A 26,810-nucleotide genomic window follows, 5' to 3' on the forward strand; every position below is an offset into this window, starting at 1 on the left:
TGCCAGGGGACGTCATCAACGTCTTTGTTGCTATTTGTCAACTCTCAGTTTTTTATTTTGCATATCTGTTCCTTCTTCATTTGGCTTTTTTGCTTTATAAAAATAAACTTTTGAAGACAAAAACAAAATGCATAATATAAAAAATACAAAATAAATACATATATTAAAAATAAAAAAAAAAATTATTAAAATTACAATTTTGTAATAATAGAAATGTGATTTTGACAAACATAAGATGTATTTCTTTTAGTTATCTTTATATTTTCGCAGGCAAATTTAAAATGTTTCAACATTCTTAATTTAAGATTTGGACGTTTAGTGCATTTTTTATGAAAAAATAAAACAAAAATAAAAAATTAATAATCTACGAGAGTAAACTTGTAACATCCAAAAAATTATTTAAATTTAGTTAAGTGTTACAGTAATTTCAATTTAATATTTTTCAGATAGTTACATAACAAGTTACTTTTTTTTTCCAGTCAGAGCCACCACTTAAACCAAAAAAAAAAACAAAACAATTACTAGTCCAAACTACTCATTTAAAAAAATTCCTCATTGCCTAAACTTGTTATCAGTAAAACATTTTTAAATAATTTTTTATTAGTTTTTTTTATTTGGGTGTAGTTGATCCATTTCAAAGTCATCCGAAATTGTTGTTTTGCGATCTAAAGATGCTTTACGAAGGTTATGCCTTTGCCTCGAGCGTTGGAGTGACATCATAACTGCTCTATTACCACTTCGCCTTCAACCTAACTTGATATGCAGAGCAGGGGCGGGCGTACAAGCTCTGCTGACTTAACTAGACTGGCAAACCAAATATGTGACTTAGAAGATTAAATGGCGGCACAAACTGGTTTTCTCTTTTCTTCTAATACTTTGTTCTCGACTTCCGTGTATTGTTTTCAACTTTAATTGGACCCAACTCCGTTTATTCCCTTCCCAAGCCCATTTTTTTTTATTTTTCAGGTTATTGTAAATGGATTGTTTTTTTGGCGCAACAGCTGAGGACTTCTCACTGAAAACTAGCCGGCATTTGGAAGCTTTCTCTCTTTGGTCAGTTGTTTCTCTGTATCTCAAAAAGCTCGCTCTTCACTTGGCAAGTTGATTTCATCGGTGGCGCTGTTCCCCTCAGTACCGAAAGCGACGTGGTTGTGTAACGTCGCGTAGCCGCATTGTGTGCCGCCTTGCTGCCGGTTAACGAAATTTAACAAAGGCCAAAACCTTAAAACTTCTGGTTTTGTTAGCTACCAAAGTCAATGTAATTTGAATTCGAAGCGAGCGTGTAATTATGAGTGAATAGTTGTGATAAATAAAAAGGCAAACAACTTCTTGTCCTCAAATACAGAACGTTGCTCATACGCCGCATAGGCAGACATGATGTCACGTATACGGTCGGACAGAAAGTGTTTTTGTGTCGCGTTTCGTGGTCTTGATGCTTTAAATTTCAATTAAGTGCGAAACGCGTCGTATTGGTCTGTGTTGTTTTTTTGTTAATAGAAATTTAAGGTCGCTGCTGCCGACTCTTGTTCCAATTTGAGCCGCAAAGAGTTCTATTTATTATAGCTCGAAGTGAAGTCACTCAAGAGCTTCGCAACACTTTATATAAAACCGAACCACAAACAAAAGAGTACAAAACGAAAATAAAAGAAATACATTATTAATATAGCCTTAAACGTGTCGCGTAAATTGGAATGTTGTTATTTTCGGCAGTCTGTTTGGAGCTATTCAAAGCGCACACACAAAAATAAAGCAAATGAAAGTGAAATATGTTAGTGGGTCAGAAAATTTTAAACATATATAATTTCATAAAAGCATAAAAAAATTAAATTAAAACGAAAGGGCTAAAATGTGGAAACTTCATATATCAATTGTTTCAGTGAATCAGTGAAATTCTTAAATTTTGACTCCTTATCAACCACCGAGATCGCGGAAGTGTCAGGACTGACGATAATCTATGAGGTGCAATCCATCACTCCCAATTTGATTCGATCTGTGGGCAGTTTTTATTTTTGTATGCCTTAAATGCTTTCCCTGTGATTTTATCGATTAAACTAGCTTCTGTGTGTCTGCTTTATATACCTTAATATATATAAATATATATATATATATATATATAAATATATATATTTAGCGGCATTCAAACGGCAGGAACGAAAGCGAACGTTTCGTGGTCTTTGCCTCCAATAAAGCAAAAGAATGGTGTCTATTCTTATGATATAGGCGAGGTCCAATTGCAGGCTGCATGCTGCACGCTCTCTTTAAAGCTTTTCCTCTCTACTTTTTGCTCTTATCCCCATTTAAAGCTGGCACATCGTGGCGAATTGGTCTTGTTATTAGTGTCAAACGCATCACTGTCGACTAGGACCAATAATCTGTTTAATCTTCTTACAAAGCCATGAACAAGAAATCATTGATTTAACTCAGTTTTGCTTTTTTTTCGCTGTACGGGCGCTCGACAAACTTGTTTCATTTATAATCAAATATTTCCCCCGCTGATGACATCATTGTTTTCGTACTCGTATATAATGTCTTTATGTGTGTCGGTGTATGTTTTGTTAATTATAATTTATTTGTTGCTTTTACCAACTCTAGGGCAGCTTTCAAAATTGGCAGTAGTAAAAACAGATTAGTGGTATACTTTGAAAATGCAAATCAAAAACGTTGATTACTTTTGTGAAGTCGTCATTTAATGACTTCATCTGCAGTTCTCATATAAAGTTATAGATGACGTCAATGCCAATTCAAGTTAAGACTACGACCTGCAGCAATATGTTAGACATTTGCCATCGAATTTCTGCCTCCATCAGATGCCTGCAGCAAAAGGCAAATAAAAACGTTGATTACTTTTGAGGAGACGCCATTTAATGACTTTATGTGCAGCCCTCTTATAAAGTTTTAGAGATGACGTCAAGGCTACGACCTGCAGCAGTGTGTTATGCCCGATAAGATGCACTACGGATACCGATACAACCAAAGAACTGTTTCCGGGTATTCACCCGTTTCGTATATAGCGATCGTGGCCAATTGAAAGAGTTTCAACCACATATTTTCAGAGCAATTGCGACCTTCTCCCTGTATAGCGTCATTTCTATTTTCATAAAGGCTTTGGGTTTGCTTTTTGTGTTTTTTTTTTTTTTTGTTTTTTACTCTACTATATGTGTTTTGTGTGCTTCGGTTCGGGGCTGATAATAATGTATCACTGTGTGGGGGCAGAGAAGCGAATCCAGTGAATGGATTGAGTGTATCAACAACAAGAATAGTATACTTACAAATAAAATGCCGGTGGACAATTTTTTTTTAAGCTTTAGATACGCTCCAACTTTTTTTTATTTGCGATATGTCAGGATTTTATCTCGCGGCCATATCAAACCACTTTCACGCATTTAAAAAGTTGAAGTTTTCCCGGGCAACATTAAAGAGACGCAACTATCTTAAAACCGTAGCTCTCTCTTTAATTTTATTTACAAATCACAATTAAATCTCGCGCAGTGCATTCAAGAAGCCCCAAAGCCAACGAAACAAATCCTCATTGCTGACTATGACTTTGTCGAACTGAATCAAATGAAAGCCTTAGACATGCCTCAGCATAGATCGGGTCTCAAGGCGACCAAATCCAAAACCCAAACCACGACTGTCCAAGTGGCAGAGGAAAATGACTACGACTTTGCGTTCGAGTTTCAGGTAATACACTATCTATCCTCCCTCCTCCCAGCTGCCCATCCTCGCAAAGTCTCCACCGACCAAATTTGCCCACACATTTGTTAGCCCTTACTAACCAAAACCGCTTTCGTTTGATATTTAGCAATACGCTGAGAGTCTACAGAAACCGCTCAAAACCTTTAGGGTTGACTTCAGTGCGGGCAGCGTGCCAACTGGCGATGGCCACGCTACGCGCCAGGAGGATCTCTACACCACTACCTACAGCACCACACAGTAAGTATATCTAAAATCAAATTTTACTCAGGAAAAATTTATAAAAAAATTAATTTTTCCTAAAAACGAATAGAAAGTGGTTCTGAGTTTTAAATTTAAATCGCTTAGGATCCTAAAAGCAACGCTTAACCTTTATTCAATCTAGGATGAAAAACAAATTAACTTTGTTTTAATTATATAAATTAATGAATATTTTATTTGACTTGCAGTCAGGGGATGGATCCGAAATTATATAAAAATATTTTACCAACCAAATTTAGCACATATTATAGATAGTTCTTATGGCAGCTAAATGATAACGTCCGGTCGGCAAGATATGTTCAGTGTTCATATAAAATTTCGATTTAGCAAGTTTCAGGACTCTAGCTTACACTGAACGAAATATTTTAAAAACTTAATTTAAACAAAAATACGAGATTTTTACTCAAATTAAACTCAAACAGCGAAAATGTTATGTATAAGTATAACAATATCTTGTTTAGTTTATCAAATAAATTTGTAATTATTCTTTAAAATCTTATTTTGATCATATTCTTAATTTTGAATGTTGAAGAAACTAAAATAAATTTTATAGTAATGATAAAATACTTACTAATTGTTTATAAATCAAACCCTTGCAGATTTAGCTCAACGAAGACAACGAAAAGCTCTACAAAGAGCGTCTACAATAGCGATGGCTTGGATGCCGCTAGTCAGGAGGCTAGCACCATTAACCTGCCCCTGTCGCAAATCCAGTTCAACGAAATCCGGACGCACAAGCGCTCCCAACAGCTAGGCGGCCAATCTGTGCTGGATATAGCTGGAATTCGCGATCCGCGTACCGGTCGCGTTTTGACCATCGGCGAGGCCATTCAGCTGCGCATCCTGGACGTGCGTACTGGCGAGATGTTAGTGGGTGACCGCCGCGTCACACTGGAGCAGGCAGCCGACCAAGGTCTGATCGATGCACAGCTGGCCAGGCAACTGCTTCATCCCGGGGCGGGGCGCGATGCCAGCGGACGTGAGCTGTCGCTGCTGGAGGTTATTCAGCGCGAGATTAGCGAAGCGGAATCCGGCTACGAGACGGCCGAAAAGCGGATCAAGGTAAACAACACGGTCACCGTTGAGCAAATGTCTGGAGACCTCAGTTCTCCCGAGAATCCGCGCAACATTGCCGACGCCATTACCGCGGGGAGTGTGGACACCAAGACCGGCCTATATCGAGTCAAATCAGGACAGACGATTAGCCTGGCGGAGGCCTACGAGCGGGGCTACCTTATCCGGCACGAGTCGGTAACAATCAAATCGAATGCGCTGTGCCTGAGCGATGCGATTTCGCATGGCCTAGTCGATGCCGCCGGCTGGATAGCGGATCGTAACTCCGGCGACAAGTTCCGGCTGGACTCGGCCATTGCCAACCAGCTAATTGACGCGAGTGTGCGTGAAGTGGTGGACGCGAAACGCGATACGAAGATAACACTGCAGGAGGCACTGCACACGGGCGTCCTAAATGCTAAAACGGGTCGGTACCTGAACGAAGTGACCAAGGAAAAGCTCACTTTCGCGGAGGCGCGCAACCGTCAGTTAATCGTTAAACCGTACACGCTGAAAGATATCTGCGATCTGAACCTGCTTGACAAGCAGGCCCAGATCACGAGTCCAATGCGCCGCGAGAAACTTACCATCATGCAAGCCATGGCGGCCGGTGTGTTAGACGGGAATCTGCTCAAGTGCATCACCAAGCGAAAGGGGGAATTGGTCACCCTTCAGGAGGCCATTGCCGACGGAATCGTACTACCAGCGGAGTGCAAGTACCGCGACTTTATGACGGGCGAACTAATTAGCATTCCGGAGGCGGTGGAGCGCGGTCTGGTCAGCTCGGTGACGCAGCGTTCGATCTTCGATATTGACGGGTTTAAGGATCTGAGGAGCAATGACTATGTTAGCTTTAATGTGGCCCTCTCACGCGACCTTTTGCGGCGCAAGAGCACGGGCTTTGCCTTAGAGACGGGTAGGGATAGTTTGGTGCCACTGGAGGTGGCCGTAAGCGAGGGATTGGTGCGCCAAGAGGTGTACGAGATGTTTAGCCGTGGCATTGGGGTTTACAATGCCAGTGGTAAGGAACTTAGTGTCTTTGATTTGGTTTATCACAATCTGATTGACCCTAAGACGGGATATCTGTTGGATCCCAAGACTGCAGAAACAGTGCCCCTGGATACCGCCATCGAGCGAAAGTTTATCACTCCGGAGGGAGCTCTTCTTCTCAGTAGTTTGCTTAACATTACTTTGACCACGGAAACGGTGACGAGAACGATCAATCGGTATGTGACAATCAGGGCTGGTTCCCAGGAGCCGGACAACAGTGTGCTGTTAACCTTTACGGAGGCAGTGCGACAAGGTTTCATCGACGAGGAAAGGCAGCTTTTCAAGGATCCAAAAACAGGCAATATTTATTCTGTGCAACAGGCCCTAAATTACGGTTTGTTAGTTCCCGACAGTAACCAAACGGTGCCGGAGCCAACAAATAAGAAGAAGACAAAATCCACGATCACCATTGTGACCAAGCAGATCATTCCAGAAGCAAAGCCCATTCAACTAAGCACTCAGCACACTAAGTTTGTGGAAAAGTCGGTAGAGATTCCCATTTCCCAAGAACTAGTGAAGCCCCAACGTGTGGTTTCCGAATTTATAAACAAGGAAAAAAGCAGCTATATTGATCAGAATGTGACGGAGCGTCAAATTATGGAGCTGCCTCCAGGAGGTTGGCGGCTAAAGGATGCCATCGAGCAGCGAATTTTTAACCCGGATACAGGAGTGTTTCATGTGCAGAGCTCGGATCGGCTGGTTAACTTTGAGGAATGCATTAACAAACAGATCATCAACAACCTTTCGGTTTCAGTAATTGATCCCAGCACCGGTGACAAGATATCAGTGCAGTCAGCCTTCGAACGCGATATTCTAGACAGTTATGGCAATTATACCAATAACCGAAAACAAGTGCAGGGCATGCGCAACGCCATTGACGAAAGCAAGATCATCCTGGAGATGGTGCCAGCTACTAGAGGTTCCAATCAAAAGACAATTCTTCGCATAACTAGGGTAAACAACATTCCGGATGTGTTAGAGGTGTCTGCACCCCAAAAGGATGCTCCACCCAAGTTTGTAGAGGTACTCACCTGTCAGCGAGAGCTCGCCTCTCCAGAGCCACTGCAAATTGCTCCTGGCGCCATTTATGATCCGTCCACAGCCCTGGTTATCTTCACACAAACCGGGGAGACTGAGAACATCTTTGACGCTGCTTGCCAGGGTCTGATAGACGAACAGGTTATTAAGATTGTGGATCCCACAACCAAGCAAGCCATTTCCGTAAGTGAGGCTATAGCGCGTTCTATTTATGATCCAAAAGTCGCCACAATACTCGATTCCGATGGTCAGCCTGTGGATCTGATCACAGCCACAAAACTGGGTCTACTGAGTGTGACGGGTGCCCCATTAGTTGCCGCCGAAGGAGCCCTGAGAACAGTGCGCTTCGTGACCGATCCACGGACCGGTGAACAAATCCCAGTGGAACTGGCCTACGAGCGAGGAATTGTTTCACGGGATCAGCTGCAGCGCGGACGCTCCTTTGACAGTGAACCAACTACGGTCGAGGAGAAGGTGGTGGTGCTACAGAGGATGCGCAAAATCATTCTTAAGCCGAAGGATGCCTACCGCAAGGGAATTATCGACGAAGGCACCTGTGAGATTCTCGAGAACACGAGAAATTTTACAAATCCTAACGGTGAGGTGGTCAACATAAGCGAGGCCCTGAATATAGGTCTAATTGATGGACGTAGTGGTCATATCATCGATCCCCAAAGCAATCGAGTGCTCAATTTCAGGCAAGCAGTGGAACAGAAGATTCTCGATCCCGAACAGACCAATCATATTCTCATGCCGCTGGCCAAGAGCTTATCTCTGTTACGCCTGGCAGCTCAAGGATTAATAGACCCGCAAGCCCAGACTATTGTACATCCAGAAAGCGGTTATCCCCTGAGCATACATGAGGCGATCGTGTGCGAGGTCTTAGATCCGCATTCAAAGTTGCATAAGCCAGAAAAGTGCACGCTGGAGGAGGCAATCACAAAGGGTATCGTCAACGCTGATGATTCCACCTTTAGCTACAAGAAGAAAGTCTTAAACATCACTGAAGCCATAGAGGCAAAGCTATTTGATCCAAGTTACGATCAGCAAAAGTACAAGGTGGAAATTCCGCCGGTAGGCATGATATTCCCTGTGGCCGTAGAGAAGAGCCTTGTGGAGCCGTCTAAGCGGGTAGTCCTGCATCCCAGTACGAAGAAAGCTCTGCCCATAAAGCAAGCTATTGATGAGAACTTTATCATGTCCATTCCCTACTCTCCGAAGCCAGATGCTATCGACGTGGTGACTGCCATGGAGCAAGACCTCATCGATGTGGCTGCCCAAACTCTAACGGTCCCAACCACTGGGGAACGTGTGCCCCTGCGGCAAGCCATGGAGACGGGTGTTTTGGTGGTGAAGAATCTTTCCGAATTTGTTGTCACCCAGAGACCCATCCCCAAGACTGAGATAATGGAGACACTGCGAGCCGTGCACACAGTGACCACCAAAACTATTGAACTTATGCAGGGCTATGTTCTAATCTCAAATAATGAGGTTCAGAACGTTAACACTGGCGAAGTATGCAGCTTGGATGAGGCTAAGGAGCTCGGAATTCTGCGAGAAGAATCCACAACTCAAGAGACCAAGGCGGCGGCTGGAGAAAGTCCAGAATCGGTTTCCACTCTGGCTACCGGCGGTGATCAAACTACGGTAGTGGAGGAGCGTATCCAGACTGTGGTGGTTAGTTCGGACACCCGCAAGCAAGAAATGCAAGTTGTCAGCACCAAGCAATCTACGAAGGAAATTCCAAGTGCAACTTTAAGTGAAACCGAAAAAAAGGGCAGTAAGGATCCATCAACGGCGTTGCAGAATGTTAAAGATGCCGCCAAATTGGGGGCATTAGGAGTTATTGCAGCTCCTGTTCTGGCTGGTGGAGCTATTGTGAGTGGCGTTAAGAGTCTCATGAAGTCTGTGAAGAGTCCCACGGAAGATGAGAAAGTCACTGAAAAACTACAGCAACCTCAGAAATGCTTAATTGACCAGGAGTGCCGAAATGTGCCACAACCGCAACACGTGCCAAGAGATGTTGATAATCTGCTCAGCGAAACTGAAAACTTTATCAGCTCCACAACTGCAAACTTTATAGCCAACGAAAAACAGCAGCAGAAGCCGGAGCAGCTGCACTCAGCAACAGCAGAAGCAGTGCATTCTTCGGCTGTTGAATCAACACACACCTTGAAAACCACAACAGTTACAACTATAACTACCTCACGAGAATCTGTTAATCTAGACCCAGTTGTGGTGGAGGACATCACGACCAGCACTACTGTTAAGGAAAGTCCAGTTTTTGAGCATGTCCTTGAGAAGCCTATGGAAGTGCCAGAAGATAAAACGAAAGTTTTTAAAGAAACTGATACTAATAGCACAGTACCAACTATGGAGATTGATTCTACACCGGAAGAGAAGGAACCGGTTACAAAACACTCCAGTCCCAAGCCAGATGAAAATGAGTCTTTCTCACAGCCTGGCAATAATGAGCCACCCCAAAAACCAGCTCAAAATAAAGATAGTTCCGAGCCAGTTAAAAAGAACTCCACTGCTGAGGCGGCTAAGGAGGCGAAAACTTGCGAAGCATCACAGAGCGCACAAACAACTCAAAAGGATCCAACCGCACTTAAGGAATCACATGCTGTACCCACTACCAAGCCCGAACCCTACCCAAGAGGCCCAAAAGGGGAAAAAGAGTCTGAAATCAAACCTCCCTTCACAGCACCCCTAGCTGCTTTTGTGGAGCCAGTATCCGAAATCACGAGCACAAGTATTTCAACCAATACAACTACTGTAAAAATAATCGAAGAACCACCATCGATCGAGGAATTTATCAACAAGTCTGAGCCTGAGAAGATTGTGGATCTGCAAGTTAATGAACCTACCGCTCAAGAGATCAAAGTTAATGAACCAAATGAGAATACGGATAATTCTTCAAAGCCTGAACAAGCCAGTAAAATAACTCTAAAAGAAAGGGTTATCACTATCGAAGAGCCATCTACTGTAACGACAACTACTATCACCACAATAACAACAAGCAGTGAGAAAAACCAGCCCAAAGCGATTCTAGTCACTGAAAAGGAAACGCAAGCGGAGGAGCCATTGCAACCCTTCCCAGTAAAAGCTAATGAGTCATTACAAACAACCAACGCTGAGAAAAGCAAGCCTCAAGAGATTGAGGACGCTGAGAAGAAAACTCCTGTGGAAAGGCAAGTGCATCCTCTCCCACCCCAACCTTTTGAAACAACTCAAACAATTAAACCAGCGACTACAATCAGTGAAAACAAACCGCAGCGTCCGGATGATCTTGAGAAAATTGTTCATCCTCAACCTACTTCGGACTCACATCAATCACTTGTTGATTTTATTAACCGGGAGAAGGATTCTTTGCCACCGGCTGGAAGTGGTAGCACCATCTTGCAGAATGTTAAGGAGGCCGCTAAATTGGGCGCTCTAGCCATTGTCGGAGCACCCGTCCTCGCTGGCAAGGCTTTGGTTGATGCTCTGACCGCAGAGAATACCCCAAACCCAGAACAATTCACAACTCAAGAGGCGACCAAGACAGTGGAAGAATTTCCGTCGGAGGATACCTGTACTAGCATCACCACATTAATCACCACAGTTACCACTAATACAAAAACCACAACTACACCAAAGGAAAGCAGTACCGAAGATGAGGACCGCGACGTGATGGAAATGCCTGCTGACTCGGTGGAAACAACTAATAAACGAGAAGTGCCCAGGACACTGCCCATTGGCGATGCCATTTCTCAGAAACTTATAAGTCCCGATGAGTGCAAGGTTATAGTTGATGGAGAACAACAGTCCCTTACTGTTTCCACTTTGCTTAAAGAGGAGCAGCTGAGTCCATTGGACGAAGTGCAAATTATTGACGAAAAGCTAATTGTACTTAAACAGGTTCCCTACTTGGTGGACGAAGACACTGAACTTACGCCCGAGAATCTGAGTGAGCTTAACATATACGATCCCGAGAATCAGTACTTTATTGATCCAAGCACTGGTCAAAAGGTGTCCTTCCATACGCTTGTATTTGACATGAACATATTTAACCCGGAGACCATCTTGGTGAAAAACTTTAATACCGGCAAATACGAAACTCTTACAACAGCTCTGGAGCGCCCACTGCTGGATAGGCACACAGGTCACATGGTCGATCCCAAAAATGGAAAAAAAATTCCATTTTTTGAGTGCATTGCCCGCCAATGGATTATTCGCGCCAGTCCCGAAGAGCAGCGACCATCGGCCATTGAGAACGTGACAATAGACACACAGACCGGACAAGTGGTGCTTGACGATGGTCGGGCTTGCTCCATTGTTGATGCCATCAACAGTGGCAAGCTGGACATCCAGTCGATTTCGGTGCGCGACCCTGTTAGCGGTGAGGTAATTCCACTGCGTATGGCAATTGAGTTGGGAGTGGTAGATATGCAGGCGGGCACGGTAATAGACATCCAGACGCTCAAGGAGATTCCAATGGAGCTAGCTTTCCAGCTGGGTTTCCTAGTGCCCGGTGCACGCAAACCAATCTCTTTGGAAGCCGCCGTTCGCAAGGGTCTTTACGATCCTGAGACGGGCAAACTTTTCGACTCCGAGAGTCAAAACCAGGTCGATGTGCAAAAGTCTATTGAGATTGGTTTAGTAGACCCCAAGATTTCCTTAATTGTAGATATGGTTACCAAAAAGGAAGTCAAACTGGATAGCGCCATCGAAGATGATTTGGTGTTGCCCGCCACAGGTCAAATCAAGGACAACAAAAACAACACTCTGGTTCCCTTCGACGTGGGTCTGGAGCAACGTCTGTTAAAGACCGACACCGTCACCTGGAGCCTGCCGGAGTTGCTGCAGCGTGAATACTACATGCCCAGTACAGGCAGGGTGCTCAACCCCGTCTCTGGTGAGGAGATTCTTCTTCAGCAGGCCATCGAAATGGGATTTGTAGAGCTTGAGACGACCCTGGTCAAGGACGCCGACCATAACAAAATTTTGCCGGGCAAAGAGGCGGCCAAGGTGGGTCTGCTGGATACGGTACGTGGCACCCTAAGTTCCCCCAACCTTAGTCTTGACGAGGCCTTCGTCAAGGGCTATTTGATTAGCACCAAAAAGCCGTTGTCCCTAGTCGATTGTCTGCTGCGTGGTCTCTACGATCCTTTGACAGCCAAGTTCACCATCGACGAAAAGCAGCTGGACCTTAAGTCTGCCATTTCCCAAAAGCTCATTAACCCCGAGGAGCTGGTGTTGCTCGATCCGAAGACAGAATCAATCATTTCCATTACCGAAGCAATAGCCAAGGGCTATCTCGATCCGATTGCCGGATATGTCATTAACCCTTATGCTTCCACTAAGTTGTCCCTCCACGAAGCTCTGGAGAATCGCATTCTCATTCCGCCCAAGCGCAAGCGTAGCCTGCCGGATGCGGTCTACCGGGGTCTTTACGATCCTAAAACGGGTCAGTTCAGCAACACAATGACCCGCGAGAAGCTTACAACTGAACGTGCCATTCGTAGGGGCATACTCGATCCCGATTCGACGGTCGTCAATGTGGGTCCCGGCCAAATCATTCCATTCGGGGTGGCCACAGAGACTGGAATCGTAGATAGTAGGCAGGGTACAGTGAGAGACGCCGACGACAATTCCATTGACTTCAAAGATGCTTTCGATCGGGGTGTTTTGATTGAAGTCAAAAAGCCGCTGCGCCTTATTGAGGCTGTGGTGAAAAATGTATACGACGAGGTGGATGGACGCTTTGTCGATCCCAAGTCTGGCGAGAAACTAAACTTCAGTGAGGCCTTGAACACAAATTTACTGGACGAGCACAGTGTGCAGATCAGGGACTTAAAAACAGGTCTATACAAGCAGCTAAATTTAACGCACGCCAAGGATTCTGGCATCATTGATGCCCAGACCTCCAAGCTAATGTATAACAATCAAACAATGACTCTCAAGCATGCCTTTGATATTGGAATACTAATGGATGTCAATGGACCTATCAGCATTCAACGAGCAATTCATCAAGGACTGTTTGACGACAAGACCGGTAAGCTGAGCGATCCCCGAACTGGGCGACAGATCACTCTTCTCGAGGGCATGCGCAGTTTCGTTATCAATCCTCACCTCCCGTGCTTTTTTGATGAGCAGGCAGAGCAGATGTACACGCTAAGCGAGACCTGTCGCAATGGCATCATCAATAGGAGGGAGGGTGTCTTTCGGGAGCCGGGTAGCAATAGTTTCGTTCCTCTTGGCGAAGCCTTAAGCCTGGGTCTAATTGTGGATATTGAGAATGCCGGCTTTGGTCTATACGAACTTTTGTCCATGAGCTTCTATGACATTCTTACACGCAAGGTTCTGCATCCGGTCACAAATCGCAAGCTTAATCTAAACGAAGCGTGCGTAGAGGATGTAGTTAGCTTATCTTCCAGTTTGGTTAAACACCACGATACTGGCAAGTACCTGCGGTTGGCCAACGCTATCAAGGAACAGCTAATTGATGATTCTAGGGGTTGTTATAATCTGGGTAGCGAACAGCTGGATCTGCAGACAGCTAGGGCCAGAGGTTTAATTGTCTCCAATCGTCGCCTTCTCAGCCTTGAACTCGTCTTGCGTCAACAGCTTTATCGGCCCGAAACGGGTAAATTTTGTGATCCAACCACTGGAGAATATCTTGACCTGGTTGAAGCCATTCACTCGGGCTTCTTAGATCCCGCGACGACCGTGTTTAAGAACCAAATTACCGGTAAAGAGCATTCACTAACTGAAGCTATTGAAAATGGAGATATTGATGTGTGCAAAGGTAGGGTATTTGATCCGAAGTCTAAGTCAGCCTACAACTACGACGTGGCACTTTCGCGGGGTATTCTGGTAACTATTATTCGGCCACTGACCGACCGCAACGATGTAGTGCGTCGCCAAGATAGTGTTGAATTATTGGGACAAACGCCTGTAAGTGTTGTGATTAGCAAACCGCGTGAAATGTCCCTTGAGGAGGCTATTCGTTACAACATAGTTGATCCCAAGACTGCGCTCGTTCGTGATTTCGATAGCTTTAAGTTCCTTCCTTACTCGGTAGCCGTGGAACGCGGTCTCGTGGACACCACCAAACGCACTCTCGTTGATCCGAAATCCCTGTACTTTGCCTTTGATCCTACTTTAATCGTTTACGTACACGAACCAGTCACCTTCGATCAGGCAGCCGAATCTAAGTGTCTGGACTTGCAGACCGGTATGCTGACATATGTGTCAGCAAGTGGAACTGGATCCGCATCAGCCAGCGACGACAGCGCAACCGATTCGCTGACTGTCACCGAAACGGCCAAGGTATACACGCTCAAGGAGGCCGCCAGTGCGGGCATTGTTGATCCCGACTCTGCGCTGGTCAAGGATCTGGCCAAGGCCAAGCTTGTCCGTTTGCCGGAGGCGTTCCGCAAGGGATTAATGGATGCCAACAAAGCGAATGTGCTGAACACCCAGACCTCCAAGCTCTGCACCCTGCAGGAGGCATATGAGAGTGGCCTGATTTGCACTCCCAAGCGCTCATTTGGCTTGCTAGAAGCCATCACCTTTAACCTGTACAACCCGACCAATGGATGCCTAGTTGACCCTTTCCAAATGCACCCCGACATCATTCGGCGTCGAAAGTTTACGCTGGCCGAAGCCATTGGCTCAGGTCTGGTGGATCCGTCGTCGACGGTAGTGCGTGACCCTGGCAGTGGGGTCATTGTCCCACTGGCGGCAGCCATCAGCAGCGGGCTGATCGATGCCACTGAAGGTCGCCTGATCGACGCCAATGAGCCCAAGAATAACATTGACCTAGTGAAGGCTGCCGATAAGGGTCTGCTCCTGCCGGCAGAACAGAGGGTAAGTCTCAGTCCACGTCAGGTGTACTTTTTCAATTTCTATAAAATCTCAAAACCGGAATCGCGAATGAAACAAATTACTGCAAGAAATTTGAGCAAAATTATTATATTTCTAAATTTAAAGCTTTGTTCGTGGCATGTTTGGTATATACTTTACTATCAATATTGATTATATGATTTCGATTTTGTTAAAACATTTTGACCTGTGCGCTCTTTTTCTATCTCTTTCTGTCTATCTTTGTCTCTACTTAAATTTTAAACTCTATCTCATCAGACTAATCCAGATGTGAGCTTTCCACAATGAAAACATTCAGCAATTTTACGTTGCAAATCATATTTATTATTATTTTGCAAATCTCTTATATTGCAGCGCATGGCATACAGTTTTATGTTCTATATATCGTATTTTCCGCTGAGATCGCTTTAAGTTCTCAAGCTACAGCAGCCACAATAATGTCAGCGAGTACATCACAGATCACATCAAACAAACATGCATCCATTTATATCGTACTACATCGATCGCGCTTTGTCAGGCCGAAGAGCAATGCGTTATGTCTCATACTCCTCCGCATAAATGACGTCGGCAATAGGACAACATATTCAATACTCTATATATACTCTATCGATTTGTCTATAACACTAGCATACGAAAATTTTTTCCATTCGAACTCGCACACATATACTCCTTGTTCTTTCTCTTCCCCTATGCTCCATTGTATAGTAGGCAGTATTTGACGTAGGATCAGACCAAACTTTAACTGTTTCTTTAATACGGCTTACAGAATGGTCTGACAATATTTGTGTTGGATATTACCAAAATACCCCACTATTCACTTGTTTCTATCCTTTGCTCTTAGTTTTGGACTAAGGTTAAATTTCCCTTTTCAGCCCAATGCAGCAAACCAGAATTTAGATAATACTTTTTACATTTTATTTAAATACCAATTTTCTACCTATTTTCAGCATACATATATAAATATTATTTTATTATTTCGTTTTGCAGTTTTAATTTAAAAAGGCAAACCCAAAAACCAAAATTAACACTAACCAAAATAAAACAACCCAATAAAACGAAACCCACACAAAAATCATTAAACGGTAGTTAGTGTATACTAAAAGTAAAACAACTCGTAGTTGCTAGTCCCCAGTAGTGCTCGTTCCTCAAAGTAGTAAACCTTGGTGTTTGTATGTCTATTTTTGCTAAAATTTTAGTTTATGTTAACTGCTTTTATATTTTGATGCTTGCTATAAAATTGCTTAGCCCTAAGATTTAGCCTTGCCACCGCTTCAACAAACGAATGTGTTCTTTCCAGCTATGTTTGTATTTTATATATATATTTTGTGTTCCATTTATCTATCGACATTTATCCACATATTATATCTGTGGGGATAATTTTAGCGACCCGTATCGAGCTAAGAACTTCTGTCGCCTTTTCCTGTTTTCTAATGATTTATGTGTTCTATTCTCCCTATCAAAATTTGTTCTATATAGCAAGCAGTATTCGAGAAGTTCAACATGTGCGAAGAAAACGTTAATGATCTGTTGAGATGGGTCACCACTGTTGAACAGAAAATATCGAGTGTCGGTGGACCTCGCGAAAAGATCGATGAGTTGCGCAACCAGATTAATGCCCTTAAGGTGGGTACTATGGGTAAATCAGAATTACGTAATCTTTAATTGTTGTTTTTATAGCAAATCAAGGATGAGATCGAGTCTCAACAGAGACCAGTTGCCACTTGCTTGGAGCAAATCCGTCAAATCGTTCTTACTGGTGGCGATGTTTTGTCTGCCCCTGAAGTGACCACCCTAGAGAACTCTGGCAGGGAACTGCGTTCCCGTGTAGATCGTGTCAACGATCGCACTGTGCGTCTGCTCCGACGCCTGGAAGCTGGGCGAGATGAGCTCACTAAATTGAGTAGCGAGTTGGATGTCTTTTCAGATTGGTTACAGGTTGCCCGTCGTACTCTGGAGGACAAGGAGCGTTCCCTGTCCGACCTGACTCGTCTGTCCTCGCAGGCGGATTCTGTTCGGGAGTTTGTGAGCGATGTGATCGGCCACCAGGCCGATCTGCGCTTTATTACAATGGCCGCCCAGAAGTTTGTGGACGAAAGCAAGGAATTTTTGGCCATTCTCAATGACTTCCGTACCTCACTGCCTGAACGCTTGCCTCATGTAGAGCCGCTGTCCAGTGCCGAGAGTCCCATCCGCCAAGAGGTTTCCCTGGTCTCAGCGCAATACAAGGACCTGCTAAACCGTGTCAACGCTCTTCAAGATCGCGTCTCCGGTTTGGGTGGACGCCAGCGTGAGTACCAGGATGCTCTGGACAAGGCCAACGAGTGGCTGAGAAGTGTTCATCCGCGCGTTACCCGCATAATCTCCGAACCGATTGCCGGCGAACCGAAGGGAGTTCAGGATCAGATGAACGAGGCCAAGGCATTGCACAACGAGCTGCTCTCCAGTGGGCGTTTGGTGGACAATGCCCAGCAGGCCCTCGACAATCTGCTCCGCAGTCTTGGTGGCCAACTTAGTCCCATGGAGATCAATCAGTTGGAGCTGCCCATTGCCGATCTAAAGAAAAACTACCAGCAGCTGCTGGACAATTTGGGAGAGCACTGCAAAACTCTGGACAAGACTTTGGTGCAATCGCAGGGCGTGCAGGATGCCTTGGACAGCCTGGTGGGATGGGTCAACCAGACTGAGGACAAGTACAAGTTGAACTTGCGCCCCGCCTCGCTGATAAAAGAGCGTCTGCAGGAGCAAATTCGCGAACACAAGGCCCTGCTGGCCGACCTCCAATCCCATCAGGCTAGCATCGACAGCGTTCAAATCTCGGCCAAGCATCTGCTGGCCAGCGCCTCAAATGCTCGCATAGCCAAAAAGGTTGAATCGAATCTAAACGATGTAACCGTCAAATTCGAAAAGCTCTACGAAAAGGCCAACAAGCGTGGGGAGTTCCTAGATGATGTGTACAACCGGCTGAGCAGGTATCTGGATGAAATCAGCACTGTGGAACAACGAATGGCTAGTCTGCAAGAAGCTCTCGATAGTCGCGAGACAAGCTTGCTGTCCACTGAGGAGCTAGCTCGGCGCATGAACGAACTATCACGCGACAAAGATCAACTGGCCCCTCAATTCGAGGACTGTGTTCGCAATGGCAAGGATTTGATTAGCCTGCGCGATGTCACCGATACCGGAGTTTTGCGTGATCGAGTGAAGGCTTTGGAATCTCAGTGGCGAAATATTAACATAAGCATTGATGAACGCGCCAAGCTTTCCAAGCAGAAGGCCGAGCAGCAGCTGGCCTACGAGAGTCTGAAGGACCAGGTTCTCTCCTGGCTGGCAAGCACGGAGGCACGTGTGAACGGCCTTCCCCCGGTAGCCATCGATCTGGACCGAATTAAACAACAGCACGACGAGCTGAAGCCCATCTGCAAGGATTACCGCGATTATGCCCCCACTATCGACAAGATTAACGAGATAGGAGCACAATATGATGCGCTAATTCGTCCGGAGAGTCCTGCCCGCAAACGCTCCACGTACAGCCCGATTAAGAGGGCCAGTCCGCTACGCCGCATGTCGGGAGACGCCAGAAGCCCCAGCCCCAACAAGGGAGGCATCCTGTCGCCACTATCGACTGGTTCCAGTGGATTCGGTAGCCGCAGATCCTCCCAGGATGGTTTCCAGCTGTCTGAGCTGTCTCCGGTGCAACAGCAACTGAGCGAGATCAACAATCGCTATGGACTGATTGGTGTGCGCCTAAACGATCGCCAACATGAACTGGATAACCTGAACGATGAGGTGCGCAAGCAGTACGAGAACCTCAAGGGACTCGCTCAGTTCTTGGAGCGCGTCCAGCGCCAGCTACCCAAAGAGTCTGTTTCCAACAAAGATGAAGCCGAGCGCTGTATCAAGCAGGCGCGCAAGATCCTGGAAGACATGTACGAGAAACAGAGCCTGCTGGACACCACTAAGGCGCAAGTAAAAGACATCCTACGACGCAAGTCGGATGTGCACGGCGCCGAGCAATTGCGCCAGGAGAATGATAGCATTCAGGAGAAGTGGAAGAATCTCAATGACATCTGCAAGAACCGCATTGCCTTCTCCGAGAAGCTGCGTGACTTCCTGGAAACCCATGGAAATTTGAAGAGCTGGTTGGACAGCAAGGAGCGTATGCTAACCGTGCTGGGACCCATTTCTTCTGATCCCCGTATGGTGCAAAGCCAGGTGCAGCAGGTGCAAGTGCTGCGCGAGGAGTTCCGCACTCAGCAACCTCAACTGAAGCACTTCCAGGAGCTGGGTCACGATGTGGTAGACCATCTGGCCGGCACACCTGATGCCCAGGCCGTTGAACTCAAACTGAAGGACATCCTGGGCAAGTGGGAGGATCTTGTTGGAAAGCTAGACGACCGCGCAAACAGTTTGGGTGGAGCCGCTGACAGTTCCAAAGAGTTTGATGCCGCTGTCAATCGTCTGCGTGAGGCTCTGCAGAACATCAGCGATAATCTAGACGCTCTGCCCACGGATGGCGATCACCAAGAAAATTTACGCAAGATCGAAAACTTAGAGCGCCAGCTCGAGGGTCAACGACCGCTGCTGGCAGATGTGGAGCAATCCGCCGCCACTCTGTGCAATATTCTGGGTGATCCCGCCTCGCGTGCCGACGTCAATTCCAGGGTTGCCGCCCTGGAAAAGCAGTATTTGGCGCTGCAAAAGAAATTGGACACCAAAAAGGCCGAAACAGAGGCTTCGCTACGTGATGGTCGCCACTTCGCCGAGAACTGTTCCAAGACTCTTGGTTGGTTGGGAGGAGAGCTTTCCAACCTGACCGACAGGTTACTAGTGTCTGCCCACAAACCCACACTGCAGCATCAGATCGACACCCATGAACCGATTTACCGCGAGGTAATGGCGCGCGAGCACGAGGTAATAATGCTGATCAACAAGGGCAAGGATCTGTCCGACCGCCAGCAGGATCGTGGCGTGAAACGCGATCTCGACCGCATCCAGCAGCAATGGGAGAAACTTCGCCGTGAGGCCGTCGATCGGCACACGCGATTGCAGACATGCATGGAGCATTGCAAGAAGTACTCACAGACTTCTGAGATGTTTTTGGCCTGGCTGCGTACGGCGGAGGATAAGTTGACCGATCTAACACCCGGCGTGCTTTCCAAGGCGAAATTGGAGACGCGTCTACGAGATTTGCAAACCTTCCGCAGCGAGGTTTGGAAGCATTCCGGTGAGTTTGAAAACACCAAAGGATTGGGCGAGACCTTCCTCACGAGCTGCGACATCGACAAGGAACCGATTAAGGCAGAGCTCCAGGACATTCGTGATCGCTGGGAGAGGCTGAACAATGATTTGATTGCCCGTGCGCATGAGATTGAGAACTGCTCGCGCCGTTTGGGAGACTTTAATGATGAGTTGCGAAACCTGGATCATTCGCTGGGTCGCTGCGAAGATCGCCTTGCTGCCCATGATGCCCTGGGTGGTGCCGCTAAAGATCCCAAGCTCCTGGAACGTGTAAAGGCAATCCGCGAGGAGCTTACCAATTTAAGCAAGCCGCTGCAGTCGCTTAAGGCTTTGGCCAAGGATATCAGTGCTGAGGCTAGGGCTGCTGGTGGAGATGCTGATCATTTAACCAATGAAGTCGACGGTCTGGCCGATCGCATATCCGAACTTCAAGGACGTCTGGATGATCGCTGTGGCGAACTGCAATCTGCAGCTACGGCTGTGTCCCAGTTCAACGAACAAATGAAGAGTTTGGGCATCGATCTAAACGACCTGGAGACGGAGATTGAAAAACTTTCCCCTCCGGCCCGTGAAATTAAGATTGTGAACGGGCAAATCGACGATGTTGGCAAGATTCAGAACAAGTTGGGTCACCTGCTGAGTCGTTTGGAGGACGCCGAACGCGCCGCTGACGTTTTGGTGGATGCCGGATTCGCTGCGGACACGACTCAAACTCGTGAGCAAATTTCCACTCTGCGAAAGACTTTGGGTCGCTTGGATAACCGAGTGCGCGATCATGAGGACAATCTTCAAGCCACTTTGAAGGCCCTGCGCGAATTCTACGACAACCAATCTCAAACTCTGGATGACATAAAGGACGTAAGCGATGAGTTCAAGCGTATGAAGCCAGTGGGTTCAGAGTTGGATCAGATTCGTCGCCAGCAAGAGGACTTCCGAAACTTTAGAGAGCGCAAGGTGGAACCTCTGGCTATCAATGTTGACAAGGTCAATGTGGCTGGAAGAGATCTGGTGCGCTCGGCTGCCAGCGGTGTGTCCACCTCTGCAGTTGAAAAAGATCTGGAGAAGCTTAATGACCGGTGGAATGACTTGAAGGAACGCATGAACGAGCGCGATCGTCGTTTGGATGTGGCTTTGCTCCAATCAGGCAAATTCCAAGAAGCTTTGGCTGGTTTATCCAAGTGGCTTAGCGACACCGAAGAGATGGTAGCCAACCAGAAACCGCCAAGCTCCGATTACAAGGTGGTCAAGGCCCAGTTACAGGAACAAAAGTTCCTCAAGAAAATGCTTTTGGATCGCCAGAATTCGATGGGTTCGCTGGCCAATCTGGGCAAGGAGGTTGCCAATCACTGTGAGCCCGCCGAGCGTTCCTCCATTGAAAAGCAGCTAAACAATTTGATGAAGAGATTTGATGCCCTGACCGATGGAGCAGAGCAACGTGAGTTGGATCTGGAGGAAGCCATGGAAGTGGCTAAGCGATTCCACGATAAGATCAGTCCTCTGGAACTCTGGCTGGACAACACGGAGCGTTCGGTAAAGGCCTTGGAGCTGATACCAACCGATGAGGAGAAGATCCAGCAGCGTATTCGCGAACACGATCGACTGCACGACGAGATTCTGGGCAAGAAGCCCGACTTTACGGATCTCGCAGATGTGGCCGCCCAGCTGATGCACTTGGTTAGCGACGAGGAGGCCGTGAATCTGGGTGAGAAGGTGCGCGGTGTCACTGAGAGGTATACTGGGTTGGTAGACGCCAGCGACAACATAGGAGCTTTGCTTGCCGAATCCCGTCAGGGATTGCGTCACTTGGTCTTGAGTTACCAGGATCTGGTAGCTTGGATGGAGAGCATGGAGGCAGAGCTGAAGCGCTTTAAGTCCGTACCTGTGTACGCCGAAAAGCTGCTGGAGCAGATGGATCATCTTCTGGAGTTGAACGAAAATATTGCCGGTCACGCTTCGAACGTGGAATCCACTGTGGAATCTGGAGCCGAGCTTATGAAGCACATTTCCAACGATGAGGCCATTCAACTGAAGGATAAGTTGGACTCGCTGCAGCGCCGTTACGGGGACTTGACCAACCGCGGTGGAGATCTCCTGAAGAGTGCACAAAATGCCCTCCCCTTGGTGCAACAGTTCCATGAGGCACACAACCGTTTGGTGGAATGGATGCAAAGTGCTGAAGCTGCTCTGGCACCCAGTGAGCCCCGTCAGGCGGATGTGCTCCGGCTAGAGGGTGAATTAGCAGATATGCGTCCCATTCTAGACAGCATCAATCAAGTTGGACCCCAGTTGTGTCAACTTTCCCCTGGAGAAGGCGCCGCTACAATTGAGAGCATTGTGACCCGGGACAACCGTCGTTTTGATTCCATTGTCGAGCAAATTCAACGAAAGGCGGAGCGTCTGCATCTGAGCAATCAGCGTGCTAAGGAGGTTACTGGAGACATCGATGAGTTGCTAGAATGGTTCCGCGAAATGGACACCACACTTCGTGAAGCCGATCTGCCCGCCATGGAGCCCAAATTGGTGCGTGCCCAGTTGCAGGAGCATCGTTCCATTAACGACGACATTTCAAGTCAAAAGGGACGTGTGCGTGATGTTACGGCGGCCTCCAAGAAGGTGCTACGTGAATCCCCGCAGAGCGAGAATACTGCCACCCTGCGTGAGAAGTTAGACGATCTGAAGGAGATCGTCGACACCGTGGCTCAATTGTGCAGCGAGCGTCTGGGCATCTTGGAACAGGCACTGCCCTTGTCCGAGCATTTCGCCGACTCTCATCAGGGACTTACTGCCTGGTTGGACGACATGGAGCAGCAGATCTCGCGGTTAAGCATGCCGGCTTTGCGGCCCGATCAAATCACCCTGCAGCAAGATAAGAACGAGCGTCTGCTGCAATCTATTGCTGAGCACAAGCCACTCTTGGACAAGTTGAACAAGACGGGCGAGGCTTTGGGTGCATTGGTGGCCGATGATGATAGTGCGAAGATCAACGAGATTTTGGACACAGACAACGCCCGTTATGCCGCTCTCCGTTTGGAACTGCGCGAACGCCAGCAGGCGCTGGAAAGTGCACTGCAGGAATCCAGTCAGTTCTCCGACAAACTGGAGGGCATGCTACGCGCTCTGGCCAACACGGTGGATCAGGTAAATCAACTAGATCCCCTTTCCGCCCTACCGCAGAAGATTCGCGAGCAGATCGAGGATAACGATGCTTTGATGGACGATCTGGACAAGCGACAGGATGCCTTCAGTGCTGTACAGCGTGCGGCCAACGATGTGATCGCCAAGGCGGGTAACAAGTCCGATCCAGCTGTGCGTGACATCAAGGCCAAATTAGAGAAGCTAAACAACCTGTGGAACGATGTACAGAATGCCACCAAGAAGCGTGGCAGCTCGCTGGACGATATCCTGAGCGTGGCCGAGCCCTTCTGGAAACAACTTAACAGCGTGATGAAGACCCTTAAAGATCTGGAGGAGACCCTTTCCTGCCAGGAACCACCAGCGGCCCAACCGCAGGATATCAAGAAGCAACAAGTGGCGTTGCAGGAGATCCGTCACGAGATCGATCAGACCAAACCCGAGGTGGAGCAGGTGCGTCGCCACGGTAGCAACTTGATGAACATGTGCGGCGAGCCCGACAAGCCAGAAGTCAAGAAGCATATTGAGGATTTGGACAATGCCTGGGATAACATCACGGCGTTGTATGCCAAACGTGAGGAGAACCTTATCGACGCCATGGAGAAGGCCATGGAGTTCCACGAAACGCTGCAGAACCTGCTTAAGTTCCTGACCAAGGCCGAGGACAAGTTTGCCCATCTGGGAGCCGTGGGATCGGACATTGATGCCGTTAAGCGACAGATTGAACAGCTGAAGTCGTTCAAGGATGAAGTCGATCCGCATATGGTTGAAGTTGAAGCATTAAACAGGTGAGGTGGTATTTTTAATATAGGATTCAATGAAATTTATTCAAAATTATAAATCTAATATTTCAATGCCGTGGTGTCTATCTCAACTTGTGAATTGGCAGATGTCTCAAAAGGCAAGAAAGTTTCAAAAAAGTCTCGTTTGTTATTTAGTTTTTGTTGTGAATATTGATAATTGTTAAGTGTCTGCAGAGATCCAAAATGATCGGGCTCTTTGATCTGAGCTGGGATGAGCATGCTTTTAGATCTTCACAGTTTGACTTCTTGCATGCAATGGCAAAAAACCAAAAAAAGAAAAATACCGGCCATTTCCTCATATTTTTGCGCTTGCTTTTGGCAAAAAAAGGTTTCTTAAATACCCCAGCTAATCCCTCATTGGATCTTTCAGACAAGCTGTGGAACTGACGGAACGCACTTCACCTGAGCAGGCGGCATCGATCCGCGAACCCCTTTCGGTGGTCAATCGACGTTGGGAAGCCCTACTTCGTGGCATGGTCGAGCGCCAGAAACAACTGGAGCACGCCCTTCTGCACTTAGGGCAATTCCAGCATGCGCTGAACGAGCTACTTGTCTGGATCAACAAAACCGACAGTACTCTAGACCAGCTGAAGCCGGTAAGCCGAATCACTAGGATTTTTCAATGCCAAATCATTGTTCATTGTTAACATTTTTTAGATACCCGGAGACCCGCAACTGCTTGAGGTTGAACTGGCCAAGCTGAAAGTGCTCGCCAACGACATTCAGGCCCACCAAAACTCAGTGGACACACTGAACGATGCAGGAAGACAGTTGATCGAAACCGAGAAGGGCTCTGTGGAAGCCTCCACTACCCAAGAGAAACTCCGCAAACTCAACAACGAATGGAAGCAGCTGCTGCAAAAGGCAAGCGACCGACAGCATGAATTGGAAGAAGCTCTGCGCGAGGCTCACGGCTACATTGCCGAGGTCCAGGACATCCTGGGATGGCTTGGCGATGTCGACGCTGTAATTGGAGCCAGCAAGCCGGTGGGCGGACTCCCCGAAACTGCCACCGAGCAGCTCGAACGCTTCATGGAGGTGTACAACGAGTTGGATGAGAACAGGCCCAAGGTAGAGACGATACAGGCCCAGGGCCAGGAGTACATCAAGCGACAGAACCATATGAAAGTCTCGTCCAGCAATCTGCAACATACACTTCGTACCCTGAAGCAACGGTGGGATGCTGTCGTTTCCCGTGCATCTGACAAGAAGATTAAACTAGAGATTGCACTCAAGGAAGCAACCGAGTTCCATGACACCCTTCAAGCCTTTGTGGAATGGCTGACCCAGGCCGAGAAGCTTCTTTCCAACGCCGAGCCCGTCTCTCGCGTCCTGGAAACCATCCAAGCCCAGATGGAAGAACACAAGGTGCTGCAGAAGGATGTGAGCACCCATCGCGAGGCCATGCTGCTGCTGGACAAGAAGGGAACACACCTCAAGTACTTCAGTCAAAAGCAGGACGTGATCTTGATCAAGAATCTTCTTGTTTCCGTGCAGCATCGCTGGGAGCGAGTGGTAAGCAAGGCCGCGGAACGTACCCGTGCTCTGGATCATGGCTACAAAGAGGCCCGCGAGTTTAACGATGCCTGGAGTGGCATTATGCAATATCTGCAAGAGACCGAACAGGTTCTAGATCAGATCATCGAGGAGGCTACGGCTTCCAAAGAGCCGCAGAAGATCAAGAAGTACATTGGCAAGCTCAAGGAGACGCACCGCCAACTGGGCGCTAAGCAGTCTGTCTACGACGGCACCATGCGTACCGGAAAGAATCTCTTAGAGCGGGCTCCTAAGGGCGATCGCCCAGTGCTGGATAAGATGCTGCTAGAGCTTAAGGAGCAATGGACCCGAGTTTGGTCCAAGAGCATCGATCGCCAGCGCAAGCTGGAGGAGGCTCTGCTCCTTTCCGGGCAGTTTAGCGATGCTCTGGGTGAGCTGCTCGAATGGCTGAAGAAGGCCAAGAGTCGCCTAAACGAAAACGGTCCCGTCCACGGAGATTTGGAGACGGTTCAAGGGCTCTGCGAACATCACAAGCACATTGAACAAGATCTGCAGAAGCGTGCCGCTCAAATGCAAGGCGTTCTCAAGACGGGACGTGACCTGGAACGATCTGGCAATAATCCCGAAGTTGGTCGGCAGCTCGATGAGATGCAGTCCATTTGGGAAGAGGTCAAGAGCGCTGTCGCCAAACGCGGTGAACGTCTCCAAGTGGCCCTTGTAGATGCTGAAAAGTTAAATGCCCGTGTCCAGGCTCTCTTTGATTGGCTGGATCATGCCGAGCACAAGCTTCGGTATGCCAAAAATGCGCCGGATGATGAGAAGGTTTCGCGCGAAATGATGGACATTCACATGGACTTTATGAAGGACCTGCGACTTCGTGAAAGCGAGAAGACCGAGACTTTCGAGTACGCCGAAGACATAATTGGCAAGGCCTATCCTGATGCTATACCGATCATCAAGAACTGGCTGTCGATCATTCAGCAGCGCTGGGAGGAGGTCCGCCAGTGGGCCATCAACCGTGAGTCGAAGCTGGATCAGCATTTACAGTCGCTCAAGGACTTGGACGACACTATTGAGGAGCTGCTGGCCTGGCTCAGCGGACTTGAGGGCACGCTGTTGAGTAAGAAATTAAATAATATAAAAATCTCCCATATCGAGACTAATTTAAAACGGTTG

At 47.3% G+C, this 26,810-nt stretch overlaps 1 protein-coding gene across 50 annotated transcripts in view; it reads left to right on the forward strand.

The window, feature by feature from the left end:
- LOC108147573 (microtubule-actin cross-linking factor 1) overlaps positions 1 to 26,810 on the forward strand; it is an 80,752-nt gene that overhangs the window by 46,079 nt on the left and 7,863 nt on the right. For 26 of the 50 annotated variants that reach the window (XR_001774525.2, XM_041710758.1, XM_041710759.1 and 23 more), the window contains 7 exons: positions 3,803 to 3,933; positions 4,554 to 14,952; positions 16,444 to 16,590; positions 16,645 to 24,122; positions 24,224 to 24,235; positions 24,508 to 24,733; positions 24,795 to 26,754. Coding sequence is in view for 47 of the 50 variants with exons in the window: in XM_041710758.1 (XP_041566692.1) it covers positions 3,803 to 3,933; positions 4,554 to 14,952; positions 16,444 to 16,590; positions 16,645 to 24,122; positions 24,224 to 24,235; positions 24,508 to 24,733; positions 24,795 to 26,754 (20,353 nt within the window). In the remaining 3 variants the exon portion in view is untranslated. Of the gene's footprint in view, positions 1 to 3,489; positions 3,682 to 3,802; positions 3,934 to 4,553; positions 14,953 to 16,443; positions 16,591 to 16,644; positions 24,123 to 24,223; positions 24,236 to 24,507; positions 24,734 to 24,794; positions 26,755 to 26,810 lie in introns of all 50 variants that reach the window. The other 24 variants (XR_005977972.1, XR_005977977.1, XM_017274206.2 and 21 more) reach the window with 5 other exon arrangements.

The sequence above is a fragment of the Drosophila elegans genome, unplaced genomic scaffold, assembly GCF_018152505.1.
Source record: "Drosophila elegans isolate 14027-0461.03 unplaced genomic scaffold, ASM1815250v1 contig_133, whole genome shotgun sequence".
Lineage (NCBI taxonomy): Eukaryota > Metazoa > Arthropoda > Insecta > Diptera > Drosophilidae > Drosophila > Drosophila elegans.